General features: G+C 38.9%; 1 protein-coding gene across 1 annotated transcript in view; it reads left to right on the top strand.

Annotated features, from left to right (window-relative positions):
• The window catches only part of LOC116280226 (uncharacterized), a 142,933-nt gene that overhangs the window by 40,440 nt on the left and 88,156 nt on the right, over positions 1-14,337 (top strand). The window contains exon 2 of the mRNA XM_072960643.1: positions 10,581-10,682. Coding sequence (XP_072816744.1) covers positions 10,581-10,682 — 102 coding nt within the window. The remainder of the gene's footprint in view (positions 1-10,580; positions 10,683-14,337) is intronic.

Here is a 14,337-nt window from a genome sequence, read left to right as displayed (position 1 = left end):
AGTAGTTCATTCCTTTTTATCGCTGAGTAATATTCCTTGTTATGTATTTTCTACAATTTGTTTAATCATTCATCCCTTGAAAGATGTCTGGGATGTCTCCCATTTTTGGCTATTACAAATACAGCTGCTACAAACATTCATGTGCAGGCTTTTGGTATAAAAGTAAGTTTTTATTTCTCTAGGACAAATGCTCAGGAGTGCCTTTACTGGGTCATAGTGAAGTTGCGTATTTAGTTTTTAATAAACTGCCAGACATTTTTTTTTTCCTAGAATGTCTACCATTTTACATTACCACTGCATTCCTGCTGGCATTTGAGTGTTGTCACTATTTTTTATTGTAGCCATTTTGACAGATGTGTGTTGAGACCTCACTGGGATTTTGGTTTGCATTTAAATAACAGCTAATAATGTTGAACATCTTTTCATGTGCTTGTTTGTCTTTTGCATATCTTCTTCAGTGAAATATCTCATGTCTTTTGCACATTTTTAAATTGTATTGTTTTTGTTGAGTTTTGAGGGTTCTTTATGTATTTTCGATGCTAGTTTTTGGTCATGTATGTGGTTTGCAAATATCTTCTCCAAGTCTGTAAGTTGTCATTTCATGCTGTACCTGTGGGCTTTCACAGAACAAAAAAAGCTTTCCATTTTGATGTGGTTCAATCTATCAGTTTTTCTTTATAGATCATAATCTTAGTGTCAAGTCTAAGAATTCTTTGCATAGCCCTAGATCGCAATGATTTTCCATTTACTTGTTTCATAGTTTTATAATGTATAGTTAAGTCTTAGACCCATTTTGAGTTAATTTTTATATAAGGCATAAATTTTTATATAAGGTGTAAAGTTTGGGTGAAATTGATTTATAAAAATTTTTTTTGCCAATGACTATCCAATTGCTCTGGAACTATCTGCTGAAAAAAGTGATTCAGTGTCTAAAAATAAAAGCCTTGATTATATTAGTGTCAGGAAAATGTTACCCTTCAGTCTGGGTTTTTTTTTAATGAACATAATTTAAAGATAGAATTTATTCTCTAATGGCTTACTCAGGCAAACTGCACATAAAAGAAAATAGTGCAGTTTGTGTAACATTGCAAATGTAAGGACTCCAAATGCTAGGTACAGAAGTAGTGTGGCATCCTGAAAGTCAAAATGGAATTGGTGTTTATACAACTAATAATGATTTTTATTTGCTGAGTACAGACTGATTTACAATGAAAGTTTTGCTAACCTTGGTAATAAGCTCATGACCATTGAGATGACTTCTTACATCTATGTAGTTTTATTTTACAATTGCAGGAATTCCTGTTACCAAAGAACTTTAACTTGTATGAATAATAAAATGAAAGAAAATGTACTGAAGAACTTAGGAGAGTGAAAAATTGAAGTTTTTCCTAACCCATCCAAACTACAATAAAAAATAGCCTTCTTGCAGAATTCTATGCTGCTCTGTACGCTCTTTCTCAGCATGAGGTCTTTTTAATGGTCTGGAAGATGTTGTAAAAGAAGGTTCTGATCTACTCTAGAACTCACTTCAGGACATTACTTGTAAGAGTTTCCAAGTGACTTGAAGCTCAGGCCAGGGGTGGCCCAGTAACCATTCACTGTAGAACATTACGCTCCCATCAAAAGATTGAGTAGAATGAGATGAATCCCTGGTTCTAATTCCAGAAGGCCAGAAAGGCCTCAAGTCCATTGCATGATCAATAGCACAGGGAAACAGACCTCTGTCTTCTGGGCCTGTGGGGAACAGATCACCTTCCAAGTGACAGGTCTCTGCACCCTCTGTGTCTCAGAGGGGACTGAACAGCTGAACAGCATGGTGTCAGCAACCAGTCAATAGAATAAGACATTCTTTCCAGGACGCTGCTTATGCTCTAGGTTCTCTAGGATGTCAGCAGACGAGTTCATCCTAGCTTAAGTTAGCCCTGCTCCTCTGCTACCTCCTTTTCAAAGTCTTTCCTCTCACTCAGCTGTCACAATAAAGGCTGGCAGGAGTGTATTTTTCAACTCTAATGCTAAAAGCTTTCTGCAGCAGTCAAACAAAACACATACCACTACTGGCCAGAAGTCAAGGAATGCCTTTTCTTGGAAAGGTCTTCACTTAATTGCCCTTCGGACAACTGCAGTTCAGCTACAAGTACCAAGGGAGCAGGGAGCTACATGGGAAATAGTACTAGACTGCAGCTCACAGGTCGGGGATCTAGTCTAGTCCTCATTGGCTGGGGACCTTAGGGGAGGCCTCTGATCTCTTTGTATTTCAATTTCTCTTTCCTCAAAATGACAATAGGACTTGTCTTACCTACTTTACAGTGCCATTGTGAAGCTCAAGTTAGGTAATAAATGTGACAGTTCTTTGAAAACCTCACAGTTCTCCAGATGGGGAATAGCCCTGCCTTATACAGCAGAAGGCTTCTCTGACTGCTTGAGTCCTGACTGCTGCCTGCCTCCTCCCCACCCTCCCACTGCAGCTGTGTCTTAAAAATAATAACAACAATAACAAAAACTGAAAAACTAATTTTGAGAGAATATAGGTAAAGAGCTGAACACAGTGTCTGCTGTCTATGTGTTCAATAAATTCTATCTGTTAAAATTATTTGGTCCCATCTCCTTAGACCTTACCACCCTCTGGATGACAAAGCTCAGTCATGGGCTGTGACAAAGATAGTAGACTGCCTCCTGGATAACTGTGCTCCCTTCTGTAGCACACAGGTCTCCCTGGGAAGTGTTGTCCATCACTGACCAAACCGTTGCATGGGCATGTTGCTAGGGTTTAGCCAAAGGAATGTGAGGGAAAGTGATGTATGCTACTTAACTGGCTCCCAGAACTCCTGTAATGCTCTTTGCTCTTGTCCCCTTCTGGCCGTCTGGGATGGTGGTGAGTCCCAAGGAGACTCTAGAAGGAATGTATAGGAAAAAAACAGCATTTGTCAGCCTCCTTGACATGCCTAAATGTCTGCATAAATTAGGACTGCTCTGCCTGCCTGTTTATCTGCCCACGAAGACTTATTTGAGCAAGGAATACACTTCTGTTGGATTTGCTTAATTGCATATTTTTATTTATATATTTTAGACAGCAGTCATCCTATTCTGAGTAAGTCATGGTTTACTTTCTCATTTTCCACATGAACATGCTGGGAGCAGTTTAGCGACTGAAGACATATGACATGTTGTACTTTTCTCCTGTTTTTCCCTTAACTTGTGAAAATCAAATTACACAGAGCAGTAGTGTCTAAGACTCTCTGGTTCAAATAAATCAATCATAATAACTTTTTAAAATGTAGTCTTTTAAGGCTACATTTTTCTAGAGTTGACTTAAGTAAAATGAGTGTGACCCACAGATACCAGCCACATCAGTTTTTAAGAAATCTTTGATATAAGACTTTTTCTTTCCATAAGGAGTTTTATCCAGTCGAATTGCCTTAATATGGCCCACATTTGGGGCAGTCACAGGAACTATGAACTACTCTGTCTTTATTTTTTATTCCCCTTTGGGCTTGTCAAACACATTACGACTGCTGGCCCTTTAGATACATTAGAAAGCTTTATTTGAACAAACAAAACCCTATGGCTGGAAAATGCTAAATATCTCATGGGCATTTGAGTGGTTGTCACCCTAGCCCCTAAAGCCGAAGGGTTCTAGGCTTAGCTCCAGCTTAACCTTCAGCAGATCAGTCCTGGACCAGTGAAAATTGACCTAAGACTGTTTATTCAACTGAAAACAGAACTGATAGTACCCACCTTCTGTGTGGAATACATGGCATCATACATACAGATTGCAGAGGCGCTTAACATTCACCCAGTAAAAATCAGCTATTTTGTTCATAAGCACTTTTTGTTAATAACTGCACCCAAAACAATTTAAAACATTTCTGCCTCTTTGTTAAAAGGAAACAGTTTTGCTGTAAGCACAGTTATACCGCCAGCCAGCCATCAGACAAGGCCATTAGGAGACTGGTATCTGGATGATGGCCTGTGGTATATATAATTGTGTGTGCATGTGCGTGTTGTGTGTGAACTAGAGAAAGAGAAACAATGAAAATGCACATGGAAGGCAATGGGACAACACCTCTGAAGTATTGGGGGAAAAACTTTCAATCCAGAATGCAATACCCAAATGAGTTTTTACCTTTAAAAATTTTTTCCATTTATAACTCTCATTTCTCTGTGTAGATCCAAAGATCTTTGGTCTGTTATCATACTCCTTTTGCCTGAAGAATTTAACATTTCTGCAGTCCAGGTCTTCTGAAAATGAATTCTCTCAGTGTTGTGTTTGTCTGAAAGTCTGTATTTCGGTTTAATTATTGCCCAGTGTACTTACACCAAGCACTCTTCCCTCTGCACTACAGCAGGGGTGAAAATTTCTCCAAGGCACATCATCATAGATTTTACTTATATCTCCTATTTCTTGTCCCCTTGAATGTCGGTCCCATGAGAGCAGGAGTGTTTTCAGCATTTAGTGCAACACCCCGTCTCAGCCACCCTTTCCTCTGCAGCCACCATCTTGACCACCTCCTCCTTGGTGGCAGCCACATCCTGCCCTCCAACAGCCCCTTGGCTGTCCCTACCTTTACTTCCAGGGTCTTCACTGTCTGTCACTGCCACCACACCTGTGGCAACCTTGTTGGTAGAAGGTTTGTGTCAGGTCTTTACTATCATATCTGCCAGGGCGACAGCAGAGCAGCCACTGGTGAGAGAGGAGCCAACTATATATGGTGGTGAAGGTGGAACAGGAGGAGGTGATGGGGTGGGAACAGGACATAGGTGGCCCAGGGCAGGACCACATCAGGGGTGGGCAAGATGAAAAAGCTAAATGATCTACGGATACCTAGGACTCTCTGGAAACAGAAAATGCCCTTCAGAAGGAGGAAATGGAGCTGAGGAAGATGGCAGGGATGTTTGGAGAGGTGAGTATGAGGACAGGCAGGAGGAAGTGTGTGTGTGTGTGTGTGTGTGTATGTATGTATGTGTTTAAATTTAATAGAATTCACAGTAGGCTGATTGGATGGAAAAAAGACTTTTAAAATATTGGAGGAGCTATTTACAAGGCAAAGGAAAGAGCCCCTAGCCTAATAAAGGGGCTATCAGAGAAACTAAGTTGTAGTCTTGGAATTGCCTGCCAATTATGAGGGTGTAACCTCTCTAAATTCCCTTTAAATTATCTGAAAGATTTAAAAACATTTCCTACATAAGTATATTCAATTTCTTGTAATGAGCCATAATGGAAAAGAAACTGAGAATATATACATGTATGTATAACTGAATCGCTTTGCTGTATACCTGGAACTAACATTGTTAATTGACTATACTTCAATAAAAAATAAGAATTAAAAATAAGTCTTGTTAAATCATCTGAAAGATGAAAAACATTGCCTACCATGATGGTTTATTTTGTGTGGCAACTTGACTGGGCCATGGAATGTCCACATATCTGGCTGAACATTATTTCTGGGGATGTCTGTGAGGGTCTTTCTGAGAGAGATTAGCATTTGAATTGGTGAACTGAGTAAAACAGATGACCCTCCCCAGTGTGGGTGGGTATCACCCAATCTGTTGAGGGCCCAAATGGAACAGAAAGGTGGAGAAAGGTTGGTTGGGCTCTCTCCACTTGATGCTTTAGCTGAGACTGGGACTTCTGCCCTGGGACAGGGACTCACATTGTCAACATTCCTGGTTCTCAAGACTTCAGGCTTGGACTGGAATTAAACCATGGGCCTGCCAGCTCTCTGGGTTTTTTTTCAATTGAAGTATAGTCAGTTACAATGTGTTGGTTTCTGGTGTATAGCACAATATCCCCATCATGCATATACATACATACATTCGTTTTCGTATTCTTTTTCGTTAAAGGTTTTTACAAGATATTGAATATAGTTCCCTGTGCTATACAGAAGAAAGTTTAAAGAAATCTGTTTTTATACATAGTGTCTAATATCTCAAACTCCCAGATTTATCCCTTCCCACCTCCTTTCCCCCGGTAACCATAAGATTGTTTACTATGTCTGGGAATTTCTTTGTTTTGTAGTTAAGTTCATTAGAGTCCTCTTTTTTTATTTCTTTCTTTTTTTTTAGAGTCCACGTATGAGTGATATCACGTGGTATTTTTCTTTCTCTTTCTGGCTTACTTCACTTAGAATGACAATCTCCAGGTCATCCATGTTGCTGCAAATGACATTTCATTCTTTTTTATGGCTGAGTAGTATTCCATTGTATAAATATACCACAACTTCTTTATCCAGTCATCTGTCAATGGATATTTAGGTTGCTTCCATGTCATGGCTATTGTAAATAGTGCTACTATGAATATTGGGGTGCATATGTCTTTTCAAATTAGAGTTCCCTCTGGATATATGTCCAGGAGTAGGATCACTGGATCATATAGTAAGTCTGTTTTTAGTCTTTTGAGGACTCTCCGTACTGTTTTCCATAATGGCTGCATCAAACTGCATTCCCACCAACAGTGTAGGAAGGGTTCCCTTTTCTCCACACCTCTCCAGCATTTATTGTTTGTGGACTTCTGAATGATGGCCATTCTGACTGGTGTGAGGTGATAGTTCCTTATAATTTTGATTTGGATTTCTCTGATAATTAGTGATATTGAGCATTTATTCATGGGCTTGTTGGCTATTTGTATGTCTTCGCTGGAGAATTGTTTGTTTAGGTCTGCCCATTTTTGAATTGGGTTGGTTGGTTGTTATTAAATTTTATAAGCTATTTATATATTCTGGAAATTAAACCTTTGTCAGTCACATCATTTGCAATAGCTCTCTGTCTGAACTATGTCATCACCTTTCTTGGGTCTCCAGCTAGCCAAGAGCAGGTTGTGGGACTTCTCAGCTTCCATTATCCAATTCCTTATATATCTATTCCTTATATATGTAGGCTCTGTTTCTTCTCTGGAGAACCCTGACTAGTACACCTACCTTACATGACACTTAGGTGACGTATACAATGCTCTAGTTCTGTCCCTAGATCATGGGAGCCATATGGTAAATACTATTATTATTAACCGCATACATTTAAATCACAAAGACTTCTGTCAAAATAGGGTTCACTTGCCTTTCTAATTTAAATAAGTAGGTCTGTATATTCATGACCTCCATGGCTTTTTTGGTTTATCTCCTCTTTGTGAACTCCATGATTTAATTCCCTGGATTTTGAGTCTAAGCTCTGATTTGCATGCCAGCCAGACATAGATAAATGCATGTATAGAAAAGGCTTGAGTAGTCTTCAATAGATTCTAATTATTCATCTTGGTGATTTTGTTTCATGAAAAATTTCTCAAAGAATTGAACATCATCATCATTTGTCTAAATCAAGTAAACTCAGAATGTTTGGTAGGCTCTTTGCCAGGATAAATAAAACTACTCTACTGTTCCAAAAATAACAGAAAGAATAGCTTCGCCCCTATTAAGTCACCTTCCTGTTACAGATTTTTCTCTGCACGTTCAGCTTTTACATTTTACCAAACTTGTATTTCAGAAGGATCTGAGCATGTCTCATCTCCCACCCGCATCCCCCAGGGGCTTCCCACTGTCAGGTGGCTTGGTCTGACAATCCTGCCACAACCTTTCTAGCCTCATCTCGTACAGTGCCCCTCAGAGACCTTATGTTCTAGAGAAACTGAGACATACTTTATTCCATGTCCCATGATTTCCCAGTGGGAATGTTTAAATTCTACCCATGCTTGAAGGCTCAGATAAAATCACACTTCTTCCTAGAAGCTTTTTCTAATTCTTATTCACCAAATCCAGATTATCACAGCACTTTATTTTACCTGTCTTATACCATATTGTGCCTGCCTGCCTGTTTACCTGCCTGCTTGCCTGCCCTGTCCCTCCCTTCCTCCCTTCGCCACTGTACACACATGCTGTGTGTCACAAGCTGGGCTACATTCTGAGCATTCAGTAAGGAATGAAGCAGGAAAGATCACCATTCTTGTGGATGTGACAGCTTGGGGGAAGAATAGACACTCATCAACCAAAAAGTAAATTTATAATTACAAAATGAGCTGAGTGCTGCCAAGGAAAGTACAGTGGACCATGAGCTAACATAACAGTGGACTGCATTTAGAATTTGAAGCAGGGAAAGAAATTTTGATCAGGGAGGTGGAGCAGACCTAGTATAACTAACACACATGAAGGTGCTAACAAAGGACGCCAATAGACGTGATATATTCAGGTGTCCTAGCCCCCAGCCTACAGCTAAACAGTTGGGTTTTCCTAGAGAATTTACAAAAAACTGACATTATTTTGTTTGCTGCTCATCCACCGGCCCAAGAACAGAACACCTTGATGAGCCTCTCAGCGAATTATCAATTTATCAAAACCTGTTTTCGAACTGTCTGTGGCTTTCCGTTCTCCCTCTCTTCTTTCTCTTATGAATCCTGATTTTGTTTTTGCTACATGAAATAAGAGTGAATAATTACTAAGTTATTATTGGTTTCCTCTGCATAGAATTAAATGACATTTCTAGTAAGTATCTACTTGTCAGTTATTTTTCTGGCAGAACTTAACATTTACTGAGCTTTGATTAAGTACTAGGCATTGTGCTAAGAATTTTATGTATATTATTTTATTTAACTTTCACAATGAAGCTGTAAGATCAATTATTATTTGTTTATCATAAAGATGGAAACTAAATCGCAGACAGGTAAAGCAAGAGAGGACCAATATTTGAATGTTTTATTGGACTCCCAAAACCTGTGCTTTTTAAAAATGTTTTTTTAACTTTTAAAAATTATTTATTTATTTATTATTGTATTATTAGTTTATTTTGGCAAGGGGGGAGGTAATTAGGCTTATTTATTTTTAGAGGAGGTACTGGGGATTGAACCCAGAATCTCATGCATGCTAAGCATGTGCTCTACCACTTGAGCTATACCCTCCCCCCTTGAAACCTGTGCTTTTAACCACAATGCCATACCGTTCCCAACTGTACAAGTTCCCTGAAGGGAAGGAGAATATGTCATCCATAGTGAGTCCTGATGTGTGAGATGGAAAATCAGGTAGGATAAACACACCTGATACCATTATAGTTTAGAAATACAGGGCCTTATGATGATTCTCTGCAAACCTGACTCACAATTTTAAGCACCCAAATCAATCCAAGTTCAGATACCAGTTTTCCATTATAACTAAAGTAAGTCCTGCTCACAAGCAATAACTCTAATAAGATTTTTCAAGAGAACTGTTAGATGACATTGTAAATATATTTTTACTTGTTTTCTCACAGCAGTTTTACCAGATATATTTTAAAATATTTTAAAAATCTGTACAAATATCTGCCTGTCTGCCTTCTTTTTTCCTCTTTCCTTCAATCTTTCAGTCCTGTTTTTTGTTCTTTTCCTGCTTCCTTTCTTGTCCCTTCCTCCTTTCATTTTTTCTCTTCTCCATCTACTCATCTTCTTTTCTCATTTAACACATACATTACGGAGTGGCAAAGTAGTTGAAACTGCCAGAAATTCTGAGCATCCTTGCCTCCCACAAAAATGGTTCTCCATGTATTATCATTCCTATTGCTGAGTTCAGAAACTGGCATCTGAGTAGCTTAGTTGAACAGTTTAGCATCTCTTGTTGAGGGTGATGTGTAACTTTATTTGAAATGGAGTTTTGTTTTCTAAAAAAAATGCAAAGGTATGGCTTGTTCTCCACTAGAGAGAATTTCGAAAGCCTTCAGAAAGCATTCCACCACAAATGAAAAATGAGGCCAGATGATAAATGGGTGGACCTTGAAACCTTAAACACTGAGATGCTCATCTGAGCCCAGACGATGCTTCAGTAGAATAACCTGATTAACTTCCAAGGTTTGACACTTCCTGTTTCCAGTCAAGCCAGAATGTTTCTAAGGAATAGACTCTTTGCTGTCATGTTGGTGCTGGGCGTCAAAAACTGAAAATGGTACAGACTGAAAGTAATTTAAAAATTTTTGTAACATATACTTGTGGGTGTGTATTCAGATGTACGTATGCAGGGTTGAACTTAGACGTCATAGCATCATGATGGCATCATAAGCAGCCTAATAACCTGGCATCTCTTTAAAGCAATGTTCTTTAAATAACTGTCCCACCTGTGTTTACTAGTATTAGAGAGCATCTGATTTCCTACTCATAAAATCTCTTCCTGTCTTTACATTTGGAATAAGAAATTTATTAACGTGCATTGGATAAATTATTTTAAAACCTTTTGTAACTATTTCCTTCCAAGGTTTTTAGCCATTCATGCTTTAATAATGATTCTTAGTTGTGTTCAATAAGGAAAGAAGTAACTTACATGAATATGGCTACAGGTTTGCTCAATATACTAAGTTTAAAAGTATTTTTTTTTTGTGGTTTCATGTTGGCTAAACATTTCTAATTTTACTTTAATTTTAGTTTTTTATCTAGTTTTCCACTGTTTAAACTAGAAATGTTCTTGGAGTACACTTAAATTTTAATTTTTTAATTTAAGTATAGTTAGTTTATAGTGTGTCAATTTCTGGTGTAAAAAATTTTAAATTTAGATAAAGAAATAACATTTCAGTACAGTATGCTCTATATCATATTTTTTTCTGTATTTCAGATTTTTCTTTGATTTTTGTTTGACTTTCAGCTGACTTGCTCTCTGGGCTGGTGGCTTGGCTCCGTGTGCATGGAATTGGAGATTTCTACACCTGTAAATTTACAGCCAGCAACGACTACCTTCTTCAGATCTGTGAGTTTTTCTGTGAATTTTAATTCATTTGAGCTGGTTTTGCTGAGAGCTGAGAGAAATTTTCACATTTTTTCCCCCTCACATGGCAAAGAGGTTTTTAGGCCTGTGGATTTATAGAAAGAAAGTTAAAGCCTGCAGGATCTACAGAGATGGTCTGATCAGACTCTTTTGTGTTTCAGAAAAAAAAAAAAGACAATCAAGCTGAGACAGGTGGAGTGAGACTTCCCCAACCTCCTGAAAGAAGTCCCCTGTTCTCAGTGTAGGAGGTTGGTGGTTGTGCTGGGGTCCTCGTGGGTTTCTCTCATTTTCATGCTTCTGTGGCATGAAAGGAGTTTTTGAAGCATCAGGACCGGTCTGAATGTCTCTGTACTTTGTCTTAATTCTGATGGAAGACACACCTTGCAGTCTCGGAGTGGGATGTGGGAGGAGATAGAAATTAGACAGAGTTACCAAGAATTAGTTAAATGTAGTTGTAAAAATGAAGGCGACGTTGAGTACCGTGAGTGTGTATATAAGAAAAGAGGGATTCCCCCTGGTCGAGTGGGTTGGGGAAAGCCTCCAAGAGGAAAGCACATTTAAGCCAAAGCCCAAAGGATGATTAGAAATTGTCCAACCAAGGGAGACAATTTCATTAATACCATGATCATGAGAAGTATCCATTTGTGCTTAGAACACAGGGTTTGAGATCTTGGGCTCTGAGGCTGACCGCCTGAGTGAAATCTTCACTTTTAGCAAGTTGTCTCTGTCTGTGGGCAAGACGCTGAGGTTGTCTGTTCCTCACCAGTCTTGTCTGTAAAATTAGCATAATAACACTGTTGGGGGTAATAAACTGTTATACTCTCTTGAAAATCAAGATGAGGCTTGAATGAAATAATGCATTAAAGTATTTTAATACAGTGCCCAACGCTCAATATGACAACAAACGCTGGCTGTTATTTAGTGAGAACTTTGCAGATTATGAAACACATGAGCATAGTACGTCATTTGATCACCAATGCTTCCCTCTAGTACTCAGTCCTCAGGGCATAGTACCTCTGCTAATGGTTCTAGGATTCTTTTTGGAGAAAATAACTTAAGCGCTGTAGACCCCTGGTAGGGGCCAGGAATGTCCCAGAGGGAGGACAGAGGTAAAGCCTGGATCTCAGGGTCCAGAAAAAAAAGTCGAGAATCCCCCTCTGTAGACTGGATGTTTGTCAATACTTAAAATGCAAGGGGTATCTCAGAAAGAAAGGAAACACACCTTTAAGGGACTAGGTTACATTAAGGATTTTGACAACATGACATTTATGGTTTAAATGCCCCTCAGGAATCATGGCCTCAAACTGTTCAGTAATGATGTAAGATGGGTGAACAAACAATTTAAGTGTTACTCTAAAATAATCTCAGCAGGAGCACAGTGTTGTAAACAGTCATCTCTGCATCTCTGTTCTGTGAAGTAGCTGTTCATTGTCGTCCATTTATTCCTTTACAGCCAAGAGTCTTTGAATAAGTTGCGTAGCATCTTCTAATGATTTTTGAAAGATTTTTGAAGGAAATCCAACATAAGATGGTATGGGCTATTACTGTAAAGGATTTGATCTCTACTGTAAAGAGCATCGTTTCTACTGCACACATTTAACCTCTTTATATCTGGAGTTGTGGCTCGTCCAAGGGAAGGAATGGTGACATTCATGGTCTCAATTCTGCAGCATCTAATATTATTGGTAGATTATTTTACTGTTTATAAAATATATGACCCATTTTATCACATTGGATTCTTAAAACAGCCTTGCCCAATTTTTACTTGGTGAAACTGAGACCCAGAGATGTTAGGCAAATTAAGATAGTTGGTTAGTGACAGAGCCTGGACTGGAACCCAAATTTTGGGTCTCCTGTAGAGTGCTCTTGTCACTAAACTGATTTTTGCCTTGTTCCCAAAATGTGTGTATCAAGACAAAAGTGAGCATTTTAGAGTTGTAAGATTAGTAGACCACAGAAGACTGTCTTTCACAAGTGTGTCATAGAGGACGCCAGTCAAGGTAGATTGAGTCCCAAGGAAGTATTAGGACTTCAGAGGCCACTGCCGAGTAAGCAAGACATGGTTGCAGCAGCCGTTGTGTGACCAGCTGATGCGCCGGGAGGGAGCTCTTGGGGGACCAGAGTTAGACTTAGCCGCCTGGCTCTGCTGCATCTTCCACACCAGGGAAGTCCCCAGAGGCCAGGAGGCAAATGTCCTCCTAAGGTCTTTGGGGGTTTCCTTCCCTATTTGAGAAAGGCAACTTCCAACCATTTCCCACTTAAGGCAGCCACCGACAAGTTGCTAATGATTCCCTTAGGGTCCCTCACTTCAGGCACTTTAAGAATTGTTTCACTAGAATTTGAATCAGGGCACTTTTAAAAAAAGAAAATCCAGCCTGCTTTTTACCACCCTCCTTTGAGATTAAGTTAAGGAAACTAAAGCCATTATCTGCTTGTGGCTTTGCTGAATCAATGACTTTTACTCACTATAAACCCACAGGAAGTAGTTCTTTTTCATGAAAAGATAGCATAGGCATTTTTTTAGCCTCAACTTTTGAAGAATACACCGAAGGCACTATGATGCTGATAATTAGAGCTGACATCAAGGCAGTGTAAGTACACGAGTCGTGGTGGAGCTTTTCCTTTTCTGACACATTAAGAGATAGGTGCAGAATCTGTTAAAAATGAAATAAAAAAAAAGAGTGAAGTTAAGAAGGGATTAGTAACATCAGGCAGTCACAAGAATGCTGTGTTTTTCTTTGAATGTTGCTGTAAATTGTATCTTCCCTTCAATTGTTTCAAACACCTTTTGTTCAAAGTATATACAAATTAAATAATCTTGCTTTTTTGGGGCAAACATAGTGGACTGCACCTGTGGCTTAGACTCAGCAGTCACAACCAGGCAAAGCTATCATATTTTCTTAAATCTAAGACTCCATTGATACTGCGATGCAGCATAGTATGTTAATGTAACACAAGGAGAGAAAAAAATGCAAACACTTGGCCACATCAGCTCTTCTAACTTTGACTTGTGTCTTGTCTTCTTGATGGTGTTGGTAATTTCTCCTGCCTTTATTTTATTTCTTGGCAGTTGAGAGAGACATGTCTTTTGCTCACGTAACAATAACAAAATAACACAGCTTTACCTCCATCGTGTTGTAGCCTCATCTAAAAAACGTATTCTTTGCCTTGCAAGAAAATGGGGAGTTTTGATCATGACTTTGACAATAAGTATTTGCTTCACAAATAATAGCATGCAATTTATATGCAGTGGCTCATTTCAACAAAATGACTGTTTCAGCAGTGAACAACAGTATTGTCTTTTTGAAGACTGACAAATTAGGCCATTGGATCTGTCTTCACTGCCACTGGCCCACAATGATGATAAGACACATCCCAAATTTGGAAAAATTAAAATGTGAAAAAAATACACATAGAATCGATGAACTATGAGAGTTAATCAGCCTAAACAGCCAAGAGATGAGAAGACCATTCAGCTACAGGAATTTCAGTTCCAGTGACAAAGAATTGAAACAGTAAGCTAGTAAACAAGAAGGCCTTAACGTTCCTCTCAGCTGAATTAAACTTTGGACAGGCTTCTTCATGACTGTAGGCTCCAGTCTCTTTTTCCATAGTGCATGTGCTGTGGAAAAGTTGC

This window comes from Vicugna pacos, chromosome 4 (assembly GCF_048564905.1).
Source record: "Vicugna pacos chromosome 4, VicPac4, whole genome shotgun sequence".
Lineage (NCBI taxonomy): Eukaryota > Metazoa > Chordata > Mammalia > Artiodactyla > Camelidae > Vicugna > Vicugna pacos.
Note: the sequence above shows the minus strand (reverse complement) of the source record. Positions and strands in the feature narration are given on the sequence as shown.